The 27469-nt window shown below is 37.2% G+C and overlaps 1 protein-coding gene across 1 annotated transcript in view; it reads right to left on the bottom strand.

The window, feature by feature from the left end:
- Positions 1–27469, bottom strand: part of CFAP47 (cilia and flagella associated protein 47) — a 423199-nt gene that overhangs the window by 146551 nt on the left and 249179 nt on the right. Inside the window, exons 43-45 of the mRNA XM_070502678.1 lie at positions 24669–24783; positions 23485–23711; positions 16865–17039 (exon numbers count right to left, since the gene is read on the bottom strand). Of these exons, the coding sequence (XP_070358779.1) occupies positions 16865–17039; positions 23485–23711; positions 24669–24783 (517 nt within the window). The remainder of the gene's footprint in view (positions 1–16864; positions 17040–23484; positions 23712–24668; positions 24784–27469) is intronic.

Here is a 27469-nt window from a genome sequence, read left to right as displayed (position 1 = left end):
AGCCAAAGTTCATTGAGATTTACCCACATTTACTGAGCATTTCATTAACCACTGCTCTTGGATCCCAATTCTTTCTTCTGAATTCAATTTTCTTCATCATAAATAGATCTTGCATTTGTTCTTTTAGTAAATATCTGTGAGTTTTAAATTGTTTCAATTTCACTGTTGGATTGAAAATATTTTTATTTCATCCTTACTCTTAAGTGATAGTTTACTGGAATTAAAATTCCAGGCTGACAGTTTGCTTCAGCACTATAATTCCATTGTCTTCTGGCTTCTATTGTGGCTGTTGGTAATTCTGTCTTCAATATAATTTTTGATCCTTTGAAAATAACGTGTCTTTTTCTCCTTTTGCTTTTCAGAATTTCTCTCCTCTTTGCCATTCTACTGTTTCACTACACTCCATTTAAGTGTGAACGCAGGTGTCTCTCTTTTATCTTCTGGCTTTTAAAAATGTTACTTCTATCTTTTTCTTTTCTCATTTGCTCCTATAAATAAGAGAGGGTTATCTTTCCTGGGTAGTCACTTGTCCATGGTCTCGTTCCCCTTTTTCTTTGCAGTGATCTCTTAGACCTAAACATGGAGGTAGCTCAATGCACACACTTGGGCCAATTTCCTATATCAAACGGTGTCTATCCATTGGATGTATGGAAAATATTTACTTACATCCACTGGCAGTTTTCAAATAATCTAGGGGAAAATTTACATCTTAGGAAATTTCATTATCTTCCTGTTAATGGATAAACTCTAATCTCACTGACAACATGCACCACAAACCACTTGGACTCTTCCCATCTCTGCCACCACCACCAGACTGACATGCTGGATCTTATACATCCTTGGTAGAATGATTTTCCTCCATATTTTCCCCTACAATTACAGTCATTTGAAGTCCAGGGGGTTTGTTTTCTCAAGAGGGATGCCAACAGAGAAATGCTAATAGAGGGCCACCTTGGAAGGTATTTCACATATGTCCATTCATTAGCAAAATATTTTTGAACACCTACTATGTACTAGGAGGTATGCAATGAGGAAGCAGCTTCCTGGTTTTCTGGTAGGTGGAGATAATAAACTTCAGAGGAAAAGGCAGATCATGGTGATGAGGATTATTTTAGGCTGGTTACTTTTAAAAACTGCAGACAGGAAGGAGGCTCTGAGGAGTGGAATTTGCTTGCCCTTTTATGAGAGACATTTGCATTTGTGAAGGAAGTCTCCATCTGTGGGGGTGTCTCCCTCTCTGCACCAGGAAGAAGGGGGGATGGCCTTATCTCTGGAAACTCTTAATGGAGATGGCAAGGACTTAAGTTTTGTTTATTGTGCTTGTCTGGTAACCTCACGTAGCTGACTCCCCCGACCACCAACATCCTCCGGGAAGCATAGGACATCCTGACTTAATCTGATCTGATTCTTATCTAGAGTTATAGGACCACCCAATAACCAGACCCCACCTGCTCTGAAACCATTTTAACAGCTTTTTTTTACATATTCTTTCCTTTGTCTTGTAAAGAGATAACTCACATACCTATGCCTTAAATTTAGCCCTACTCTCAACCCATGTTTGCAGCAGTAGCAGCAGCTCTGACTGCCCATGGGTCCTGTCCCCATGCTATTCCACACTATTCTCTAAATAAAAGAGCACTACTGCCAGACCTTGAGAGTCCGAGAAATCTTTCTTTCGACTCTTCGGCTTGCTGACCCTGCATCAATGGGACTAGACTGTTTCCTCTGTACACCTAAATTATGTTTTAATTGAGCATAGGCCTGCAGAGGCTATTAAACGTGTTTTTCAATCAGGCCACATCAGCTCAGTAATTACTGGAAATTCCTCATAGGATTTATGTAAATGGGTGACTGTTATCTTTCCTTTCCATTGCTATTGAATTTTTAAATTTCTGTATGTCATCATGGATCATTTAATGGAAAATAAGAGAGAGTCTACCATGAAGTTGTAGCTTGCCAGTATTTTAACTAGGAAGTTGTCTTTTTTCATGTAATTTCTTAAGAAGACAAAATTTCTAAAAGAAAAGAACTAAAATAAGATTTCACTTGCTAATTAACCCCTCCACGGGGAAGGGAGCAAAGGAGTGCTGACAGCAAATTAACTTTGTGTTTTGCATTTTCAATTCTGAATATTATAAACTTTCTCTAATTGGCTTGTATTAAAAATAAAATCTGCTTTGAACAAAGTTGATGTTTAAGTTCTTGTGGGTTGATTTACTACGTGTGCAAATTAGTCTGAATGAGCTGTTAGCAGCCCATAAACTGCACGTTCTCTGGGACTTAAACTAGGGGAAAGGCTTATACAATCTTTGATTAAATGTCTCCCGAAATGTATTCTTGCGGAGCATATGTTCACTATTGAAGACCTAATACAAAGAAGAAGACATTGTTTAAAAGTTCACATATTCTTTGCTTGCTGGCTCTATGTCCATAGATATAAAACAATAAAAAGCAAAATGAGACACTGATTGATCTAAAAATATCCTATATTAAAACACACTATAAGGATAAAGAACTTATACATTCTTGGATATAACAATTATTTTGACTTGGTTATAGCAAATTATTTGACTTCAAGTATATCTATTTTCCTTGATAATATAGGACACAATCACGTCTCATTGCTGCATGGTGCAGCACAGAAAGAAGGAACTTGAAGCTGACAAAAAACCCAAAGGTTAGAACAGGACAGACACATAATGGCAAGTGAACAAGCTGTAAACTCTGACTGTGGGAGGACAGGTATGGGAGGGCAGGCAGATGAGAAAGGCATATATTAGTCAAGCAACAGTTATGGCTGGGATTTTCAAAAGCAGGAAGTGAACTTATAATCAGGCAAGTGGTCCAGAGAAAAGAAGAACTGGATCAGGTTGATGTCAGAGTCCTGTTCCACAGTCAAGAAAGACCCAGGATCCCATGTTCAGGGGTAAGATTCTTGTTTGAGGGGCCTTGGGCTGTCCAGAACAAGGGTGGATGGCAGGAAGAGCCTACCAGTACCCAGGGAAGGAGCCTGGCGACAATGTGGATTTTTAAGAAATAAAGTAGAAACCTATACCTGGGGACTGGAACACACAGGACAGAAGGAGATGCATCACAAGGATGGGAGTGTGCAAATGAGGAACCAGTGCTGCCAGATTTAATATTGGAATAGTCCTCTTGAGACTTCACGGATGACACTGGAGACTGGTGGTCAGCACTGATGAGCTCCTAGATCCCAGGTCTGAGACGAGAATTGGCTCAGGGCCTGGGGTGAAGCATGTCAGCACAGATGGTAGGGGAAAGGGAAAGAAATTGGACATTGTCTATATTGAAAATTGCTGACAGCGTAACTAGTGGAATTCTTTAAAATATTAAAAATAAGACAACATTCCTGTTTGGGATACATTGTATGTGCTTCCTGAGATTCCCTTGGTTCCACTGCCTCCAGCAACCTCAACCACCTGTCCCATCCCCACGTTCCTCTGCCTGAGGATAACCTGTAACTTCCTTCAGAACTAATGGAGCCAACCCCTTGGATGCTGCTCTACAGACAGGAAAATCAGTCCCATAATCTGAATTCCTGGCTCCTCTTGCCATGGTAGGGCATGGAACCTGGCACTCCATGGAGCCAGGGAATGCCACCTTGAAGCCTAGGACCATCAACTCCCATGGAGTAAAATCTGGCCAACAGGAACAGGAGATAAGAGGTAAACACAAGATAAAATCCCTTTCCTTCCTCTCTCACATTGATTGCTCACAGGCACTTTCTTTTCACATAGCTTTTCAAAACCGACGCCTGCTGAGCAATCTGTTGCATCTATTCATTGGAGGTAAGTAGTGGACACTGAGGCAGCAGCTCATGCATCATTCATTGCTTTGCTTCCTATTCTTTCCTTCCTTGTTTCTCTTCTTTCTCACTCATTGCCCTGAGTCTGCACCTCCCCAGTAAAGCATTGGTATTTAATTCTTGCCTCAGGCTTCATTTTCTAGGGATTCAAACTAAGACAACTACTAACCTAGGACCAAAGAGCAGTCTGACTATTCTATGCAGCAGAGCATAACGGAAACAGCAACATAACATGAACGTAAGTTTAGACATAAACTTAGTAGACCTGAGTGCTTACTCAGGAGACTTGATGAGACCTCTTACATGGCCTTCTGAAGGGACTTAAATTTCCCGGGCCTGACTTTCTCCATTTGTAAAATGGAGCTAGAAAGTGGCGGCTTTACACTGTTAGCAGTGGTTCCCTAGCTCGAATATCTGGGTTAACTACAGCAGTGATGTGGAGGGGAACTTTTAAAATACGGGTTCCCAGACCTCTTCCAATCTGGGAATGATTCAGTAGGTCTAGGGTTGGGCCCGGAATCTGTATTTTGTAAAAATTACCCAGGTGCCACTGAAGTACAGCCAGGGTTGGCAACCACTAGCAGAGTGGAAAGAGCTTTGGATTCTGCACTTCTCAAATCATTTTCATTTGTGGCAGAAACCCAACTAAAACTGGCAGGAGCTACAGAGGTAATTTATGGACTCAATAACTGGCATGTACAGAGGGAATGGCCACCTTTACAATGACAGCATCCAGAGACGCTCCTGAAATCATGACACGTCATCTTTCTCTGCCTTTTGACTTTGCTTTCCTCTGTGCTGACCTCATTCCTGGAGACTCTCCCCACTTACCCCAGACTTACATCCTACCAGCTTAGTAAGCCTGGCAGAAAAAAAAAGCCATCCCTTCTCCAAAATTTCAGCAAAAGTTCCAAGTCTGACTCTCCTTGAATCAACTGTGCTCAACTCAAGCCCTGAAACAATTTCGGTAACCAGGTGAATAGAAAAGCCAGTGACCAGAAAGCTAAGCAGACAAGCACTTATCAGTTTGAATTATATATAGAGGTTATTATGTGACAAATTGCTATCACTTCCACGAGTCTATAACCTTCCTGAGGACAAGAACTTCGACTTCTTCCTCATTTGAATCCTTTGAAACAAATCCAAACGAATAAATAAAACCCTTTTTAATCTTCAATAAAATATAATGAAGTTCCTAACGTAAGTTTTAAAAAGTAACAAAATGTGAAGAATGGAATCGGTAGAAATATTACAACTACACTACAAATTTTAGGATAAATAATTACATGAAATGCAACACAGCTTAGATATGGATATAGACTTATAGATCATTAATTAAATCATTTTTATATGTGAGATAACATGTAGTATGCCCCAAAAAGTTAATCCAAGCTATCAATCCTTCACAGAAATTCTTTCCTAACTTTTCCAGTAGGCATTTCCAGTTCCTTCTCTCCATATTATCTTACAATTTGGCAGAATCACACAATTACAGCTCAATTATTCTGGTAAAGATTTATACATTATTGTATAACATCCATCGCAAAAAACACAATGTTAACTGCAAGTCTAAAATATCTTTTTCTGAGAAACACCAAGGTTGTTGGGTGGAAATAAAATGAGAAAAAAAATGATGCTTCTAAATATAATAGGGAAAGTTCATATAGAAGGGAGAAACTCAATGTTCTAAGCAGATTATAACCCCCCAACAGGTGGGGCAAAGGAAAGAACTGGAGAAGACCTACCCTGAAGTGGAAAGAGATGGGAGTGACTATTCTCAGCAGCCCAATCATTTGCCCACCATAGAAGCTGCTTGGGCTGAGGCCAGATCACAAGAGCACATGACCCAATTTTCTGACTCAGCCAAGGAATCTGTGAGCAGTGACATGAGACATCCTTGTGAATTGAGGACAGTAACACTTTGATCAATAGGACTGAGCCCTGCACCCAGAAGTGTGATTAGGGAATAGGAGCAGAGGATTCAGTTACTGCCCATGAACACATTCTTCAAAGGTGATGCATATATCAATGACTCAGATTAGGATAAAAAGCATTACAGAAAGCAGGGTAATCAATAAAATATAAATATCAATGGTCAGACTCTGAAATTTGTAGATAAGATGTTCATAAGTACTGTACTTATTAAAACACAAAAGACAAAGATCAAAATGTTTTAAACATAAAAGACAAAATAAAAATTCTCTAAGATTCCATGTTTAATGGTAAAATAAAGAAACTTGCTAACTGTAGGAATGGTAAATAATCAGACATAATGTTACAAAGAAGCTAATTTCAAATACCTTCATTATGTTTTATTACACCTTTGCGTAATATTACAATGGAATATGCCACTAGTTAGCATTCATTGCACTCACATGAGTACTACAACTGCTCACAAACTTAAAGACAAATTCTGCTTCAGATATTATTTTTCTACTGACTTTTATTTTTTAAAAATGAAAAGAAGTTTTATACTCTGTTCACCAAAAAATAAAATGATACAGCAGTGACAAGCAAAATCAGAGGATTTTCTAAACTATGTAAGTACAATTAAATTACCTATTTACTTTACTCATTTCTAAATTTCACTAAAGTTCTATGCATTAAATTTAATAAACCTTAATTTAAAATCCCTTTTTAACCTCCATGCTCGAAAATATAAAGTGGATTCATAAAATAAAATCGCATCTTCATTTTGTTTTTCTGAAAAATAAAATAAGAGTGACTATTACACCAGAATTGTCAAGTAGTAAAAGAAAAATTGATCAAACAGGGAAAGAAGACCGTGCAATTATTTTCAATCAGATACCACGTTGGTCGAAACAATTTATGTAAAATACAAATGGCTGAGAGTTATGAACAGAGCTGACAATTATACCTGTCTAACATGTCAATCTAGTCACTACATTTAAAATCAAAAACCAAGGGCTAGACCCTTTTATTGAAGCAATATTGCTAAAGTCAAAATTTGCAGTGAATTCTCATGTGGCTAGTCATATTTCTCTATGCTACAACCACTTTCGGTACATCTAACTGGCTAGTTATCCAAAAAAGTAATACTCTGAGTCACAAGATGGAATGAAAGAATGAGCCACAGAAGAGTGGGAGCCAATGCTGAAAATGTCATTCAGAGTAGATGCCCCAAGCATGGCGAACACCAGGACAACTTTCCACATCAAATTTCTAAAAGACAGGGACCTTCTCTGCCATGTTCACTGCTATATCTCTGGAGCCTAAACACTGCCTGCACACAGTAAGCTCTCAATCTATCTTTGTTGAATTTGCTCAAAGAGGCTGAAGATGTATGTTCAAGAGTGAATTCTGCCACTAACTACTTGAATCTCATTAAATTCTTCAACCTCTCTGTGTTTCAATTTCCTCATCTAAAAAACATAGAGGTTGGAGTAAATCAGTGGCTTTCAGACTGTATTCATCAGAGCCTTATGAGAATCTGCTTCATGAGTCACTGTTGGGGATACAAGAAGAGGTGGGGGAAGGGCAAGCCGACAGTTCTGGAGCATCTTCTCTAGTTTTGAACAGAGAAGCTCTATGCTTATCTCATTTATGTATTGAGTGTTTCTTAATATTTCAACTTGCCTCCCAAAACATCTATTATAACTGTTAAAACACTCAAACAACCAATGGGTCAAGAAAAATATCTGGAGAAATTAGAAAACACTTTAATGAAAATGAAGATAAAAGATTTGAAAACTTATGGGATTCAGCTAAAGCAGTGCTTAAGGGAAATTTATAGCTGTAAATGCCTATAAGAAAAAAAGAAGAAAGATCTGAAATCAGTAATCTACCCTTCCACTTTAAGATACTAGAAAAAGAAGAGCAACCTAACCTTAAAGAAAAGCTTAAAGAAAGTAGAACAAAAAATCTAATAAAGATTGAACGAGAAATTAGTGAAACAGAGAAGAGAAAACAATAGAGGAAATTGCTGAAACCAAAACCTAGTTCTTTGAAAAGAATCAGCAAAATTGATAAACCTTTAGCTACATAAACCAAGAAAAAAAGAGAAAATATTTAAATTATTAGAATCAGAAATGAAAGTGGATGCACTACTTCTGCCTTACAGAAATAAAATGGAATGTAAGAGAATGCTGCAAGCAATTGTATGTCAAAAATTAGATAACTTAAATGACACAAACTAGGAATAGATGGGAAGTTCCTCAACCTCATAGAGAGCATCTATGAAAACCCTACAGCTATCATGATACTTAAACCATTAAAGACTGGATTCTTTCTCTAAGTTCAGAAAGAAGACAAGGATGTCCCCTCTGATCACTTATATTTAATGTGTACTGGAGGTATTACCAGATCAATCAGGCAAGGAAAAGAAATAAAAAGAATTCATTTCAGAAAGGAAGATGTAAGACCATCTATACGCATATGACATTATCTTGTATATAGAAAATCCTAAGGAATTCAGTAAAACATATTCGAATTAAAAAATTAATTCAGCAAGGTAGCATGATATAATTTCAATATACAAAAATCAACTATATTTCTATACATTTGAAATGAATCGTCTAAAAATAAAATTAAAACAATTCCATTTATAATATTACTAAAAAGAATAAAATACTTAGGAATATCTTTAACAAAAGATGTGCAAAACTTACACTCTTAATATTACAAAACATTGTCAAAAAAGATTAAAGAATATCTAAGGAAATGGGAAAATATTGTATGGTCATGAGCAAGAGTTACTATTGCTAAGATGACAGTCCTTCCCAAATTGATCTATAGATTCAAGGCAATACCTGTCAGAATGTCAGATGGCTTGCTTGTAGAAATTGTCAATCTGATTCTAAAATCCATATGGAATTGTAAAGGATCCCAAAACAAGATGGTTTAAAAAGGACAATGTAGCAGGAGTCACACTTACTACAAAGCAATAGTAATGAGAAAAGTGTGGCAGTGAGTAAGGACAGACATTTGATCTATGGGATAAACTAGAGAATCCAGAAATAAACAATGTATCTATGGTCAGTTGATTTTCAACAAGGCTGCCAACATCACTTAACGCTGAAAGAATAGTGTTTTCAACAAATATGATGAGACCTCTGGATAGCCAAATGCAAAAGAATGAAGTTAGACGCTTACTTCAAACAAATACACAGATTAACTCAAAATGAATCAAAGATCTAAATGTAAGGGGGTCGGCCTGGTGACGCAGTGGTTAAGTCCACACGTTCTGCTTTGGCGGCCCGGGGTTCGCTGGTTTGGATCCCGGGTGCCGACCTGGCATCGCTTGTCAAGCCATGGTGTGGCAGGAATCCCACATATAAAGTAGAGAAAGATGGGCACGGATGTTAGCTCAGGGCCAGTCTTCCTCAGAAAAAAGAGAAGGATTGGCAGCAGACATTAACTCAGGGCTAATCTTCCTCAAAAAGAAAAGAAAAGAAAAGAAAAGACTTACATGTAAGAACTAAGGCCATAAAATTCTTGGAAGAAAACAGAGGGCTAAATCTTCATGACCTTGAATTTGGTAATGGATTCTTAGATATGATATTAAAAGCAAGAGCAATAAGAACAACAATACAAATAGAGAAATTGGACTTCATCAAAATTAAAACCTTTGTGCTTGAAAGAATACTATCAAGAGAGTGAAAAGACAACCAACAGAATGGGATAAAATATTTGCAAATTGTAAACAGTCATGCGTTGCTTAACAACGGGAATATGTTCTGAGAAACGTGCCATTAGGCAATTACATTGTTGTGCAAACATCACAGAAAGCACTTACACAAACCTAGATGGTATAGCCTACTACACACCTGGGCTATACAGTACTAATCTTATGGACCACTATCATATATGTCCACTGTTGATTAAAATATCATTATGCAGCACATGACTGTATCTGATAAGGTATTATATTTAGACTATAGACAGAACACTTGCAACTCAATAATAAAAAGACAAACCAATTTAAAAAATGGGCAAAGGATTTGAATAGGCATTTATACAGAGAAGATAATATAAGTGGCCAATAAGCACATGGAGAGATGCTCAACATCATTAGACACCAGGGAAATGGAAATCAAAACCACACGAGATATCATTTCTACATACTAGGATGGCTAGAATAAAAAAGTCAGATAATAGCAAGTGTTGTTGATGATATGGAGATGCTGGAACCCTCATACACTGCTGGTGGAATGTAAAATGGTACAGCCATTTTGGAAAACAATCTGACAGTTCCTCAAGTGTTTAAACAGAGTTACCATATAATTGAACAATTCTACTCCCAGGTGAGTGTGCGTGTGCGTACTCAAGAGAAAAGAAAACATATGTCCACACAAAAACTTGTACACTAACGTTTATGGCAGCATCATTCATCTTAGCCAAAAGGTAGAAACCACCCAAATGTGCATGAACTGATGAATGGATAAATGAAATGTGGTATAGTCCTACAATGGAATATTACCTGGCTATTAAGGGGAATAAAGGACTGATATATGATAAAACATGGATGAACTATAAAAACATTACGCTAAGTCAAAGAAGCCAGTCACAAAATATCTCATGTTATATGATTTCTTTTATATGAAATCTCCAGAACAGGCGAACCTATATAAAGAGAAAGTAGATTAATGATCGTTTAGGGCTGGAGGGAGGAGTGGATGATAGGGGGTCGCTAGCTAAAGGGTACTGGTTTCTTTTTGAGGTGATGTAAATGTTCCAAAATTGACTGTGGTAATGGTTACACATAGCTATGAATATACTAAAAACAGTGAATTATACACTTTAAATTGGCGAATTGCATTATATGTGAATGATATCTCGATAATGCTGTCAAAAATGAAATACCTAAATAAATTGAAGAAAAAAGTTTTGAACGTGAAGTATAGGTAAATATCTTTTTATTTTTCACTTGATGCAAATTCAAATGACAGGTATTATCTTATATGATTTTGCTTACAAGTCTTCTCAGAAGCTAGACTATAACAGAACCTATTATATTTGTAATGAAATTTAAAGATCAACAACAGAGCTGTATGTTCCTTGCTTTTCCTGGCTTTTGTCCTTTGTGATCTTATGAGATTTCAATGTAGTATATGGATTATTGATGTCCTTCCAGAATTTCATCCCATTCTTTTATAGACTGTAATTCAACTTGATGGTTTACAATTGTGGTGATTCTATGTGAAAAATGTATTTGAATTATATTTCTAAGTGAATTAAAGAAATCCTATTTCAAAAAGTCCACAAATTTGAAAAGCTTTTGCTAAAAACAAATATAACAAATATAATAATACCATAAGCTTAACTCAAGACACTGAGAAAATTACAGCACACTTTTAACATTAGGTGACCCCTGGCAATGCTGACAATAAAATATAGTAGATTGCTTCAATTAAACTCAGTTTAACCATTAAAACTGACATTAAAATGATACTCTGCTAAATGAAATTTATTTTTCTATTCTATTTGAAATGTATTTGTGGTTATTTGATATAACGCAGAGATGTAGGGTTTATATTTCAAAGAATATTTAATACATTTTAGTTTAGCAGGAACTTAATTTTATTTTTATTGCAGCAATTTTGCAGTCATTTTAATACTGAAGGATAATTTAGCTATTACAATAATGCATTTAATCTTTGTAAAACAGGTAGAGTTACATATAGTGTTAGTTCATAATAAATGTTTACAATCACATTACATATTAAACAGCTGTCATGGAAGGATTTAGTGGATATTTGTTACCTATTAGACAGCTGATTACTAGCAAATATTAGAAAATTAAGAAAATTGGAATTAGATGGGAGCAGGGAGAGAAGAACAGTGTTCCTACAATATGTGCTTCCAACATATCCGCCATATATCCCTTGAGAGAGAAGAAATTGGGTCAACACAAAAAACTAAAAATTGAAGTGATAACCTTTAGGAATGAGGCTTTCGAGCTCTGTGTAAGTGGATCAGCAAAGCCAGCCCAGAGCGTTTCGTTTGAGTGCTCTTGTACACATTTGCATGGGTGGTACAGAACACAGAGGACCCTCTATATTGGGGAGGTGACTTAGATAAGTGCTCCTGGGTCCACTGGAGGGCTGCTGCTTACCTTTGCCTACTTAAGGTCCATAAAACTCTTCCTGTCCATAAATTTCAACATCCCCAGAGCCACAAGTAGATGTGATTTTAGGTCAATAACTCCACCCAGGTAAAAGTCCAGGTTTTATGGGGCCTGCGGCTTTTACAATGTAGGGGGCCTTCTTTGAGAGGAAGCATGTAAAATTACAAACATAAAACTAGGTATAGAGACTAGGAAAGGGGATCAAAAAAGTGAAGAATCATAAAGTTTATGCTTCTTTGGTATCAAAGTAAATTTGCCCCTGAAATTACTAAATGTTTCAGTAATATTTCATGGTCAGATTTAATCATTCTTGTGCCTAGAGGTGAAGGGCTTTAAGGTGACAAGATTAGAATATTATTAATAGCCAATGTTTGAAGTATATCATAGCATTTATATTCTTAACATGTTTCTCATAAAATATGCACGTCATTCAGAAGAGGTAGATGCGGTAATTTTCTCCATTTGTAAAGTGCTAATGAAGACCTGCATCACAGCTATGGGAGCAGAGAAAAAGAGAAGGAAATAAATCACAGAAAATTTAGCAGTACAAGATGAATTGCAGGTATGGCTCAAAAGAGAGAAGCTTCGAGCAGTATGCCTAGATTTCTAGAGACAGGTCCCATTATATGAAATGATAAAGATTATATGATGAGGAACAAATAAATGGAGAATAATAGTGCATTCATTTTGAATTTGAGGGATGTATCTGTATATCTCTTTGCTATTTAAAAGTAGGCAGGTCTAGTCTGCTTCTGAATATATAAATTGAAAATAGAAGGAAAATGGTAAGAATGAAGATAAATGTTGGTGATGTTAATGGTAGTTGTAAGTATGGGAGTATACAAAATCCTCTAGGGGATGCCAAAAAGTAATGACAGCCCCAGTAGGAAAAGAGCCTTAAAGATTCCCACAGTAATGAGATAAACAGAAAAACTCACAGAGACTGAGAAGAAATCTTGTCAAGGATATGACAAAATGTAGGGAACAAGGATAAAGCCTTATCTCAAATGTCTAGAATTCTAAGAGTAGATGCTTAATCATCCAGGTTAAATGCAATAGAGATCCAGTAAGATGTAGACTGCGGACGGCCCCCTGGATTTGATGATTAGAAAGCAACTGACTGCTGTGCTGCGGTGGCAGAGCAAAAATGAGACATGAGAAGTTAAGAATTAGTCATTCAAGAACAGAAAATGCAAATGCAGATCCCTCTACTGGGAAGTATGTTTACCCTGGGAAAGGTATGAATTTCTTTAGTTACTGAAGCTTGAGAAACTCTGGGAGCCAAAAGTGAAGGAACTACTTCTCAGAGAAGCAGCTGTGATAAATGATGGAGAAGAGCCCAAGAACAGGTTATCTGGGACACGATAAAAGACACACATAGCAAGATTGATAGTTCCTATTCTTCAGAGATGAGGGAAGGCGACAAGGGGGTTAAGGAAGAATGTGTGTTCATTAGCCCCTTCCCTCCGTGAGAGAGGAGGCACAGTCATTTGCCCAGTGGAGGGTGGAGATGGGGAAAAGATTGGAGTGAACAGGATGTTTGAGAAGACTAATAACAGAATGCAAAGGTTGTTATGAGAAATGCAAGAGTCCTGGATAAGCAAGTACGGGGCTGAATGCTTAGATGGGATCTGAGACAGAAATATCTGTTGGGAGGATTAAAAGAGAAAAAGTATACAAACCAACCATCACAGTGCTTTGCACATTGTCAGTGATCAATAAATATTAGACCCAACCCAGTCCACAAACATAAAGGAGTCACAGGATCTCTGAGATCTATGAAGTGGGACAACAGGTGGAGTCTCTTCTCCATGGGAAGTTGTCATACACGTACATCTGTCACATCTGCAAAGACTGATGCACCTACTTGTGCACACATGAACTTTCTTTACAGCTTTGTCTTCTTCAGATGAAAGCATTATAATGTTAAATGGTAGAATGGGAAAAATAATACTTTTCCAAATGATGGGGCTAAAATAGATGTGGATTTAAGTAGATTATTTTTTAATAATTTTGGTATTAGCTATTGTTAATCAGAAATTTCATTAAGAATTTCAAAAAGGTAAAGACTGACAGGCAACATTAATATGAGAGGGCAGAAGACAGTCAATTTTAATACCTCAAAACTAGATTGTTTTGGTGAGTTTAGAAGTTCAAGAGATTATAAATATGACCCCACTCCCAGACCTTTCCTGCAATCTGTGATAGCAGCTGTCTCTACTTCTCCACACAAATGTGTGTCATCTCTTTCTTTCCCCATGCCACTCATAAAAAAATAGGATTTGTTTCTATATTATTATATTTATTGCTAGGAATTTGCTGGTTTGTTCTCTTCAAACTGGTTTACACCATAAAAATAAGTTTTTAAACCCTTAGCTCTAATATTCTTTGTCTCAAATTCCAATAGAATGTTATTTATTAAAGTTAAAATGCTTACATTCTCTTCCTTTTCATTAACCAAGTCCACTGCTTAAGAGCAGAATGCACACTCTCTAGGGTGTGTATTTTATTTGACCTGCTACTATGCTGAGTTAGAACACTCTGTTTTTGTAAACTTCCTTTATTTAAATGTATGCTGAAGGAAATGGAAACAGAAATTTGGACCGAAATCTTCTTCTATAGATCAAGTTAGATTTGAACCCTGATAGGCCAATTACATTTTAGAAGTTTTATGCATAATCTTTTAAAATTTTTTGCAGTTCTATTTTTTCTTAATTTTCACAATAATCTTCTTACTAAAATGGACAGTTAATAATTGATATGAAAGGAAAATAACAGCCCTAGAAAACTATCTGAAAGACTTTTAAATATAAATAACTTCATACTTATTGATATTTAAACAGCATCTAAATACGCCAGTCTTCATTAGTAAGACTGTACTGTGAGTTTCATCTCAAGTCTTTGCTGTGTATCTTTAGCTATGTGTTTTCACTGAGTGAAATTCTTTAAAATTTGAATTATCCTATATAATTAACTGTATTAATGCTAGTTTTAGTTGTAAACACACTCTATATAAGTGCTTCTCTACCAATATCACTTATCCTATTCTATTAAAAGAGCTACTTATCTGTTAGTCTTTAAAAGAGATAAATATTGCAGTTTTCATGATTTTGCCCAAAGGAATTGATGCTCAGTAGTGTTGCTGAATGAATGGCTGAATAAATGAATTGCTTGGACTGATAACCTTAACTGAGTTTATAATACACAAAGCTTTATCCAATGATCTCAAAAGGAATTAAAAAGTTATCAAAATAAATGCTTCACTTCAGCACATTGAAAAGCTGGAGGTAATAAAGATTTAAAAAAAGACAACAACTTGACATGAGAAGTCTCAGACTGATAGCTGGTGAGTCAAATATGCCCTCACAGTTGTTTGGCTAGCTCAAGCTTTTATTTTTATTGTTTTGAATTTGAACGTTTAGACAGGGCATCTACTCCCCAGTTTGTCATAGGCTCCATCATCCCTGTTGCCTTAGACCAGATCTAATTCTTAAATCCTTGTGACCTGCTTGGCCACTTAGCATTTGAATCTGGGATCTCAGATCCTAGGAAGGCAAAGTGAACAGATTACCCTGTACCTTATAATTTGCAACCAGCATTTCAGATTTAGAAATATTTTATAGTTAACACAGTCATAGGAAAATAATAAATGAAAACTTAACAAAACCAAAGTTAGCACAACGTAACTTAGAATCCATGACGCAGGAGTTATTGTACCTTGTAGGAATAGCCATAGTAAAGAAATTATATTCCTATAATTATCCACCAGCTTGGAAAGAAGTGAAAGAAAAATGTAAATTTTGAATACTTTAAATTATTTAGTCACATTGTTTACATCTTATCACTGTATTTAATAATGTAAATTTATTAATATTCTATTAAATCTGGCTTAGTCCTTTCTGATCACAGAAACGGAATTAAGAACCACCAGGAGCCCAAGAGTAGGTACTGTGGGGGATCAGGTTTGGCCACCCCAAGATGCGTCTCTTTGGCATAAGGATTATTTTGGGCTGGTTACTTTTAAAAACTACAGACATGGGAAAAGCTCTGAAAACCAAGTAGAAGTTACCCTTTGTAAGAGACATTTACATTTCTAAGGGAAATCTCCATTTGTAAAGATGTCTTCCTCTCTATACCAGGAAGAAGGGGGGATGACCTTATCTCTAGAAACTCTTATCAAGGTGGAAGGCAAAGACTTAAATCTGCAGAATAACCTTACTCTTGTTTACTGTGCTTTTCTGCTAATCTCTCATAACTGATAGCCCCACCCACAACATCCTCCTTTGTCTTTAGCTGAAGATGGTATTTTAAGGCAACAGCCTCTGCCATTTTGGCGAGTTACCCAGTTTTCCTGGGCTTCTCCCATGTATACAAGTTATAAAGCTTTGTTTGATTTTCTCTTGTTATTCTGTCCCATGACAATTTAATTCGTAGCCCAGCCAGAAGGACCTAGAGAGGGTGGAGGAAATGTTCCTCCTCCCTGACAGTACTCAACTAATAAAGGCCCCAGTCCAGACCAAAGATATATTACTCATAAATGGTATTGTTCTCCTCTGGCATGCTCTTGACATCAACATCTCTCCTATCCTTTAGAGCCAGCCTAAGCCTCAACTCCAGCACAACTTCTGTAACCAAGTTTACTCCAACGCAAGAGCTCACCTTTCTCAAAGGGCACTTATTGTCTTCATCAGATAACTTTCTTTAACAAAGACAAGCCTGCAAATTTCAGTACCAGTAATTTAGCACCCAAATTCAGTACCTAATTTATATTACGGTGATGTAGTACACTGCTTATTTATAACGCAAAATATCTTTTGATAATTGGTAGTTGAACTATCTCTTCAATTACATTAAGAACATCCTATTAGTAGGCATCATCTCTTCTTTATATTTTAGTATTTCACAGTGCCTAAGACAGTGTTAGAAACTGCAGTCCACATGTTACTGATTACCTGTTGTATTTGCAGATTCAATTCCTTCAGACTGAGTCAATTTAGTTTGAGTTTCTGGAATTTGAGGAAAGTAGATTTTCTTGGGGATACTGAAATGCTGTGGAAGGCTCAGTTCTGCTATGTATAAAACGGACTTAGGCTTCTTCAACTTTGAGGTATTAAGGAACATAGAAAACTGCAAATAAACAGAGGGTAAAATTAGAATGAAATTCTTCTACCTCCAAAACACAAAAGATAGCATTATGCATTTACACTCCATATTTGGGAACAAATCCACCAAGGGATTGAATTTGTTCATATTCAGACACGTTATTATTCAATTGGTAGAACACAACACTAACACGTTTCATAGAATCAAGGGAGTCAGCCTTTATTGAGAGATGCTGAATATTCCCTGCTCTAATTCTTTCAGTGTTGAGGAATTCATTGCTTCAGGAAGAAACCATTCCACTGGCTAGCAGCACTGAGAAAGTGCTTCCCTCCTTGAGTTGAACCCTGTGCTCCTTAACATCTACCTAACAGTTCCAGTTCTTATTAGCAATACAGAGTGAGTCCCCTCTCTTTCACTAATCACAATTTTGTGAATACATACAACTAGGTCCTGCCCCTGCACAGATCTCTATATATCCCTTTTAAATAGGTTAGATAATTTTGTCCCTCAACCAGTACTTATACAATGTGGGTTACAACACCTCATGCCCCTGTGTATGCTCCTCAAGACACAATCTAGCTCAATACTGCCCTTCCTAAAATGGAACACCGAAGAGAAACCTAGCTCTCTAAGTGTGAACCAAGCAATGCAGAGCACAGAGGTAGGCAACCATTTATTTTTATCTGGATGTTCTACTGCTAACCAAGTAGTACAGCCCTATGGTTAGACCAAGCATTCTGGAACCAGCCTGCCTGCATTTATACCCCAACTCTAAGTAAGCTTGGCCAGGTTATTAACCAAAGCCACAAAGTCTTCATTTGTAAAATATGGGTGATAATAGCACACACTGCCTTTCCCTGGTGAGAGTATTCAAAGTATAATAAATGCCAGGTCCTTGGAGCATATTTTAAGTATTCAATAAATGTTGGCTATTATCATCATCATCATTGTCATTGTCACCATTGTCATCATCATCATGATCGTGATCATGATATCATTACTCAGCAAACATAAATGTTGGTGCCTTTAGCAACTGTCTCAGTCACTGGGTTCATTATCTATAAAATCCACAAGTATGTTTTTACACAAAGTCACATTTTCCACCTACTTTATTTTGGTAATTAACATCATGTAAGTGTAGAAATTTAATTCATTTATATTTATCATTGTTTGGGTTTGGTTAATTTTTCTAGTCACTGTGAATAAATTATGTATTCACATCAGCAATTAGCTCTTTAACTTAAATATATATCATCTGCCTTCTATACCTTCAAGTCATTCAAAATAATATGTATTGACACAGACTCTCTTTTTGAACACTCCAGTCAGGCTCCTCCAAGCCCTCTTGTCAACTAGGCTGCAAACTCGCTCTATAAAACCTGCAGATTCTCAGCACAAATGATTTTGTCTACCCCCTTCCCTCATATACACATACTAGGAGACTTGAACAAGCACTAACATAGTTTCTAACAGCTCAAGTCCATATCCCTAAGATCATTCCAGTCCTCCTTAAAGTGCCTACCTGAGAAAGCTTAATGCTGCCAGGAGAATATACTGTTTGTTCCAGCCAAAACCTGGTGATAGGCAGATAGGCCCCTGAACTCCCTCTTAGAGCAGTTACTTTAGAAAGCTTGCAATAATAAATCTTTTCTCTCCCCTTTCGAGATGTAAATCTTCCACCAGCCAGAACTGTCTACTCAAGGACCTCAGAGCCCTCTCTTTGAAATGCAAACATTCAAGGAGATAAGGTTCCCAGCCAGGTGGGTACCTTGGTCTAACTTGCGTTACTACCTCCAGTCAAAAAGATTCCAGAAGATTGTTTCTTCTGCAGGTAAGCATCAATTAACAAAAACAGATCACACTGACCAATCCCTTCCCATTTCTTGTAAATGTCCATTTCCCTGACTCTGCACAAGGCCCCAGCTCAGTCTCCCTCCTCACTTTCTCATCTCTCCTTTAATACTCCCAGTTACTTCTGCGCATACTGAAGTTGAGTTCAATTCCCGCTGGATCCTCCCTATTGCAATAGTTACTGAATAAAGTTTATCCTTATTGTTCTTAACTACTGTCCAGTTTTGTTTATCTTTGACAATACCAAGAGGATTACTTCATGATTTACAGTGCGCTTAAATCATACGAACACAAAAACTTTTTCCTTTACCCATCTGAATCCACACCAAGGAGATCTTTTGGATTTCCTTTTTTTTTTTTTTCTGAAAAAGATTCGCCCTGAGCTAACATCTGTGCCAATCTTCCTCTATTTTTTTTGTGGGTTGCTGCCATAGCATGGCCACTGACTAGTGGTGTAGGTCCACGCCTGGGACCTGAACCCAGGATGCCGAAGTGGAGTGTGCCTAACTTAACCACTAGGCCACAGGGCTGGCCCCTGGATTTCCTTTTTTAAACATATCAAATTTCAAAATTTCAATGATTTTTCCTGCCATTTATCCCAGAGTACACAGCAGGGCCTTTAAACCATAAACATGAGAAAGTTAATAGAAAATATGAGGAAACTACCTTGTAAGCTCTGAATCTTTCCAGAACCACTGAGTATATATATTAGAGTTGGTTTATTAATGGCCAGCAAGATATGAATTCAATAAATGAGTGCTAAGTGGTGAAGTGTCAGAAATTCACGCTCCTGACAAAAGATCCTGTCTCTCACAGTAAATAAAGTAGATACATCATATTGCCATTACCCTATAAATATTTCAAAAATTCAAATTGCACATGGTTGTATAATAAAAAATTAGTTAGACATGCCACTTTTCTTTGGTAGAAAAGTGATTACATTTATTCAAATAGATTCAGTTCTAAACAGATTTATTTCAAGGATGATTTTAGATTTTATCTGTTATACAGCAATTTTATGCTATAACAGAGCATTCTAGACTTTCATTTATTCCATTAAACAATTTCATGGTAGTAGACTAAGAAGTGAACATATGATTTGGAGGCTATGCAGGGTAAGGAAAAGAGTAATAAACTGGGAGGCAGAGACCTCTACAATTCTCTATGAGGTCATCAAAATAATTTGAAAAGTGCACATAAAAGCATTTTTGGGGAACAAAAAGGTGTAAAATACTATACAAGGAAAGAGTATTTTTAAAATTAATCTTATTTACTGCTCTGCTACAAAAAGTATTAGCATTATGGTATTTCAAGAGTGCATTGATAATTGCACTTGAAAAGAAAGCTTTATGACTAGATGTATATAAGCACACTAAGATGAGCCTCATTTGGTTCTCATTTGGTGTAGCTGGTTTTCTTAAACTGGCACATTCAACGCTTCTTGAGTTCTTTTCAGCATTTAGTGAGCTTTTGCTATGTGGGGGCCTGGAATTGGCCACCCCAAGATATGTCTCTTTGGCATGAGGATTTAGGGCTGGTTAATTTGCAGACAGGAAAGCAACTGAAAAGTAGAATTTACTTACCCTTTATTAGGAGGCATTTCCATTGTAAAGGAAATCTCCATCAGTAAAGATGCCTCCCTCTCTGTACCAGGAAGAATGGGGATGACTTTATCTCTAGAAACTCTTAATCAATGCCAAAGGCAAGGACTTAAATCTGCATTTTGTTTACTGTACTTGTGTGGTAATCTCCCATGATCTACTCCCCCTCCACCCCCAACATCCTCCTTTGTCGTTAGCTGAAGATGATATTTAAGGTGGGGTCTTCAGCCATTTTGGTGAGTTGCTCAGCTTGCCTGAGCCTCTCCCATGTATACATGTTATAAAGCTTTCTTTAATTTTCTCCTGCTATTCTGTCTCATGTGAATTTAATTCGTTCTCGGGCCAGACAAACCCAGAGAGGGTAGAGGAAATGTCTTCCTCCCTTACAGTTACAACAAAAAATGCATGATATTCATAGAATCCAAAAAAAACAGTAAACTTCAGGTGAAAAAAACTTTCAATTTTTAAATTTAGAGACTACTTAAAACATGTCAATTATAATTTTTAAAAAGCCAACGTTTATTCATACATTATTATTATTATTATTTCCACTAACAAATTCAGAGAAGCGTACACATAAAGATACTCATCTGGAAAATGTGGGAGGGAAACAAGAAGAAGTAAACAACAAGATGACTTAGACTAAAACATCAGGCTATGAAACCACCTGGATAGACATCAGCCTGTATCTATGAAGTGTCCAGGTTTAAAGTGTCATTTGTTTGTTCAGGCTCATGTTCAATTCAATTAAGCAATGCCAGAGCACCCCTGACACACAGGACATTAAGGGGTAAACAAAAAACCCATAAGATTTTAGATTTCTAGGAATTCACAATCCTAGAGAAACAGGCAAACATAAAAATGAATCTTATACAAAATACAATTTGATAAATGCAATACTAAACACAAAATGTGTGCTGGGTTCCAAGGAGAAAGCTAAAAGTAGAGGGAGAAAGGTAGAAACTATATACATGCATAACTAATAGAAGGGGGATCCATGGACAAAATCCATCTCCCTCAAGCATTTTTCATTTAAATAAAATGTTTTGACAACAGCTAAGAATGAAGAAAATGAATTTAAAAGGAAAAAGAAACAGGGGCTGGCCTGGTGGCATAGTGGTTAAGTTCGCACGCTCCACCTCGGTGGCCCAGGGCTCACAGGTTTGGATCCTGGGTGTGGACCTACACACCACTCACCAAGCCATGCTGTGGCGGTGTCCCACATACAAAATAGAGGAAGATTGGCACAGATGTTAGCTCAGGACCAATCTTCCTCACCAGAAAAAAGAAAGAAAGAGGAAAAAGAAACAGAGAGAAAGAGCATTATGCTAGGCTTAACGTTTGAAAAGGCCACATATTGAAAATGTTTCTTGTAATAGTGTATTGAAAGTTGAACATAAATCTTTGCACATTCCCTGTTCTGTAGAAGTAAGCATTTTGGTATGAGCTGAAGAGAGCCATCAGCTTCTCAGATGCACAGTGTGGATGGGTCAGTCCAGAAGGCATCAGAGCCTAGGGGCTTTTATTTTGGGGCTCATCAGAACTTAAAAATCCAGGTGGTCCATCAAATATCATCATTAACTGTTAGAAATCTGTGCTTAGACTGCATTGATTCTAGCCTTCTGACAAATAAAAAAAGAAATCACCCCTACAATGCCAAGGATTTTGTTGTAATGTATGTCAATGAAGGTAAATCTTCAACAAGGATGAAAACAGTTACCATTAATTCCTTTGCCGAACAAAGATTTTGTGACTACCTTTGGCACAGCACACTCTTTCCTAGTCACTGGTGATATGAGAGTTAACTAAACAAATATCTTCTTACAAATGCCCTTGCTGAAGACAGACAACGAGTAAACACATAAATACAATACTCTCAGGTGAAAGAGAAAACTGAAGGAGATTTAGGATTTTCAGAGGGCCTGGTGGAGGTAAGTGATGCTTTTTAAAAAATAGAAGTTAGCAAAGCAGACTCTCAGTGAGAGCATTCCAGCAGACTTGAAGTAACTGAAGGAGGTAGCCTGTAATATCCACGGAAAAGTAACAAAGACAGTGCCCAGGCCGTGGGGAGCACGCCCTGGGCGTTTGAAGAACAGAAGGAGACCTGTGCTGCGGGAGCGACATGAGTGCATGGGCTCCAGCGGAGATGCTGAGATCACAGAAGCAGGGAGGTGGGACTAACCAGCAGGGTCATGAAGACCATCCTAAGGAATTTGGTTTTTATTCTGACATGAGCTGGAAAGCCAGCAGAGTAATTTGTGCAGAGGAGCAACAGGAGCAGGTTTACATTTTAAAAGAATCACTTTGGTGGCTCTGTGGAGAATAGACTGTACCTCATTTCAACTATAAAACAGAGTTCAAGCTGTACTAATAGAGTCTATAGTAGTAGTAATAATAATAACAACAATGCCATACATATAGACAGTACTTGATTATATACCAGGTAATGTGCTAAGAATTTGACATAATTATCTCACTTCTTTTCCATAAATTACCAAAATTTCCTGATTAAAAATATAAAAATTAAAGTTGGACGATTTTCAAGTAACCAGCCCACAGTCACACAGGTCCACAGTGTTAGAGTCTGGATTCTCAGCCTGGTAATCTGACCCCAGGGACGATCCTCTCCAGATGCACAACAGAACATCCTGGGTCACTTTCAGAACGTGTCCTCAGCCACTCCTTATCAGAGATTTGGATATGACTGTTCTGGAGCAGGGCCTGAGCACTGGTATTATTTTAAGTTCTCCTGGACATTCCAATGTGCAGCCAGAATTGAGGACTACTGTGAATTAAGTGACTACACTATCATGCCTGAAATTACCCAGTAGAATGCCTTGTTGTAGATTTACTATTTAGCGAGGGAAAAAGGAAAAAAGCTACTGAGCTGTCTTTCTGGGGAAAACCAGCTTTCATCATTTTTCTACGTAAAAATATTGTTATGATTAAGAAGTAACAGCTCTGTATATTTTTAAGGAGAGATGAATTTAAGTGCATCATCTGGCCTCGATTCCCACCTCAATCTTGGTCAGTCCCAGGAGGGCGATGGCCACGCGGACACTACTGCTCTCCAGAGTGCCTGTAATCAACCTTCTCTCATACTCTATACTCGACATCTGTTGCTGCGCTGCAAAAACCAAAGCCTTTTCCTTGGCATCATTAATCAGCGGCAATCTAAGGTCCACATCCAGGATCTGACGGAGCTTGCATTTCAAATACAGAACTGGATCTTCATTATTACACTCTAGAGGAAGCAGAAACATTCATGACTGCAATGATCATTTATGCCCTCGAAATTGTTATCCAGGATGGACTTGGGGGGTTTGAAATAGAAAACTGCAGTTATGACCTTCATTAACCAGAATAAAAATAGACAGGTAACACATTTTTAGTAACCCTAATTCAGTACAGTCCTGCATCGCTCAGTGACGGGGATATGTTCTGAGAAACGCACCGTTAGGTGATTTCCTCATTGTGCGGACATCATAGAGTGTATCACACAAACCTAGATGGTATAGCTATACACACACCTAGACTATATGGTACTTATCTTATGGGACCCCCGTCGTATATGTAGTCTGTTGTTGACTGAAACACTGCTGTGTGGCGCATGACTATAATTCAAGAGTATGCCTTCAGGAATCAAAGATATTTTACTGGTATTCTCTAAAAAGAGTTCCAGGAATGGTTCTTTCATAGACACATCATCAACATACTCAAAAATGCAGTGACCACTGTGCTCTTATGAGCGATTAGAAGGTAGGAGGAGTAGAAATAAACGTGAAGAAAGACATCTGTCAAGGACTGGTAAGAACTGCCATTTTCTCTCACAACCTTATACTTTAAACTAGAATATAAGGTAGAAGTCCAGGTTATATTATGACATATAGAATTTGAAAGTGTAGCGATTTTCAAATTAGTTGGGAAATGTAAAATTTTTCTAAGTAAATATTTTGAATGCCAAATTTCAATTTACTTGAAAACGGAAAAATAGATTTAAAAAGGAATCACCATTGACATTTCTTAATTTGTTAAAATGGTGCTCTATTACATGGATGCTGACATCATAAAGTGAAAAGGGAGCCTTCCAAAATCTAATTACATATTGGAAAAACTTGCCATGAGGATGCTTAGGTGACTATATGAGGATCAGTCCCATCCTGCAACATCATAAATGAAATAAAACATACATAAACTGTACCTTCTTCTGGAGAACTGCTGTAGTCGAGTGGATTTGAGGAAGAACTCATTGGAAGGAAGCTGGAAGGCAAGGGGATCATACCGTTTCCTTCCACAGCATATATTAATTCTCCAATCTAGAACACAACCATATAATAATATTAAATTTTCAAAGCTCAGAAGAAAATTAGGCTAAATCTTTCTGCTATGAGGAAAATCTGTATATCATAAAAACATCCATGTATTGTGCATTACTAAGCAACATAGGACCTAAATGGGGAGAAAGGTACGGCTTAAATACAGCCCCACCATAGCGTAGGGGAAACGTTGCACACAACCAGAATATGCAGATGGATTAATAAGGTCCCAGGATGGCAGTGGCAGAAGTTGATCTTTATAGCTACAAATATCCTTGGTAGGCTGCTAGCTTAAAACAAATAGACAATCAAGCAAAAGAGGAAATTTTTTTCCTTCAATGCGTAATTTATTGTTGGAGGGGAGTGACATCATTTTTGCAGGGTGTCTGAGTCCCCAAGAGTCTGTACTTTAAAGTGGAAGTTTTCTAAATGAGCATGTGAGGGTGTGAAGATCTTTTAGAATAAGTAATCAGTCAAAAAGTACAAAAGACTAAACAGAGAGAGTGAAAATAAAAGTGGGAACGATGCAAGGGCAGCAACATGAGAGAGGAAAAAATCAATAGAGGTGGGCAAGCCTGGTTTTAATTCTGGCACTGCCATTTACTAGCTAGTAAGCCTCAGGCAAGCTTACTAAATCCCCGAGTTCCATGTTCTTCCTCGTAACATGAGACGAACAAAACCTTTATTCTAGGAACCTAGAGATTAAACGAAAAGGACGGAGAGAGACAGTCTCAAAAGACATATCATTCAACCACAATAGATGAACATTATTTAGATCTTGATTCTGAACGGTAGCAGAATATGCCACCCCAAAATATGACTGTAGGGGTTCAGGACATGCCACCCCAAAATATGCTGGTTTGGTATATTGATTATTTTGAGCTGTAGGCACTTGAAAATCAGCAAACGCAAGGAGAGGCTTTCTCTGAACTCTCCTTAGCTGCCTAAAGAGAGATCCTTCAAAAGGAACTCAGTTGTCATAAATTCCCTCCCTGGGAGTTTTATCAACCAGGGAAGAATGACTCATCACAGGAAGAGACTAGAAGTTGACACCATACACAGACTGTCATATTTCCCATCTATTCTTCTAAGGGCCCATTCATCTTTCCTAAAAATCATTTCCTCTCCTCTATGTGGCCAACATACCCTCTCCCCTTTCCCTACTAAAATAGTATTTAAGCCTGAATTCTAAGCCACCTCGAGGAGTTACTCATTTTCATGCATACCTCTGCCATGTATACACGAGGTATACAAGTTAATAAACTTCTGTTTGTTTTTCTCTTGTTAACCTTTTTTTACTACAGGCATCTCAGTCAGGAACCCAGAAGGGTGGAGGAAAAATTACTTTTCCTCCCTTACAATTCAAACAGACACTTAAAATGAAATGACAGAAAAAATATACTAGCAATCATGAGACAATCAGGGAAATATGAACAAAGCCTGGATGTCTGATGTTTTTAAGAAAAAAAATTGTACACCTGAAATTTATATAATGCTATACCAATGTTACTGCAATAAAAAGAAGAAAAAAATTTATAATATTCTAGAAGTAACGGTATCATGGTTATATAAAAAAAAAGAGAACTTTTTGGTTGTAGAGACACTTACTGAATTATTTGTGGATAAAATTATGTGATGATTGGGATTTGCTTCATTATAATCATGAAACATGTTTGGCCATGCACTGTTGAAGCTGAGCAAAGGGAACAGGGGGATTTATGCCAGTTTTATTTCTAGAATTGTGTATATTTTATATTTTCCATAGTAAAGGCTTTTATAAAAATGCTTATATCTTTTTTTTAAATTATTGATCACATATTGGTTTATAACATTGTGTAACTTCAGGTATACATTATTATATATCAGGTTCTGTACAAACTGCATCATGTTCACCACCTAATAGCCTAGTTTTTATCCATCACCATCCATATGAGCCACTTTACCCCTCTCGCCCTCACCCCCACCCCTTCCCCTCTGGTGACCACTAATCTGTTCTCTTTATCCATGTGTGTGTTTATCTTCCACATCTGAGTGAAATCACACGGTGTTTGTGAGCTGGCTGGCTAGCTCAGTTGGTTAGACCGTGGTGCTGATAAAAATGCTTAAATCTTAAGAAGTGGAATGATAGTTAGGATGCTGTAAGGACTACATGAGGTAACACATATGACCCGTTGCCTGGCATTTACCAGGCACTTAAGAGATCCATTTAAATGGACTGGGAACATTCTTTGAGACTAGGGCTCAAACTTTCCTGTGCATACAAACCACCTGGGGATCTTGTGAAACGCAGATGCTGACACAAAAGATCTAGGGTGGGGCCAAGACTTGAGAGGATCGATGAAAAGGAAGACGGGTAAATTTAGGTTTAAGACACACAATGAAGAATTTCGTACCAGAATTTGCTTGTGACAGGCATGCAACTAACTACTAGGAAAGCAAAAGGAAACAAACCTAACTTCAAAGCTGGGATTGTAACTAGTTTGAACTGACCCACAATCTTAATATTAACTGTATGCTTTTACAGACTCTTCCAAAGATATCTTTGAGCAGGCAATATATACATAAAATATATAAAAGTAAACTGATCACATAATAAAAATATATATGCCAAGATATTGTAAATATCTCAGAGGAGTGAAATGGTAAAAATTAAAAATTAATCTGGAAACAATTTAAGCATAAGTAA

The sequence above is a fragment of the Equus asinus genome, chromosome X, assembly GCF_041296235.1.
Source record: "Equus asinus isolate D_3611 breed Donkey chromosome X, EquAss-T2T_v2, whole genome shotgun sequence".
Taxonomy (NCBI): Eukaryota; Metazoa; Chordata; class Mammalia; order Perissodactyla; family Equidae; genus Equus; species Equus asinus.
The sequence above is the reverse complement of the archived record's forward strand: the minus strand, read 5'-3'. Positions and strand labels throughout refer to the sequence as shown.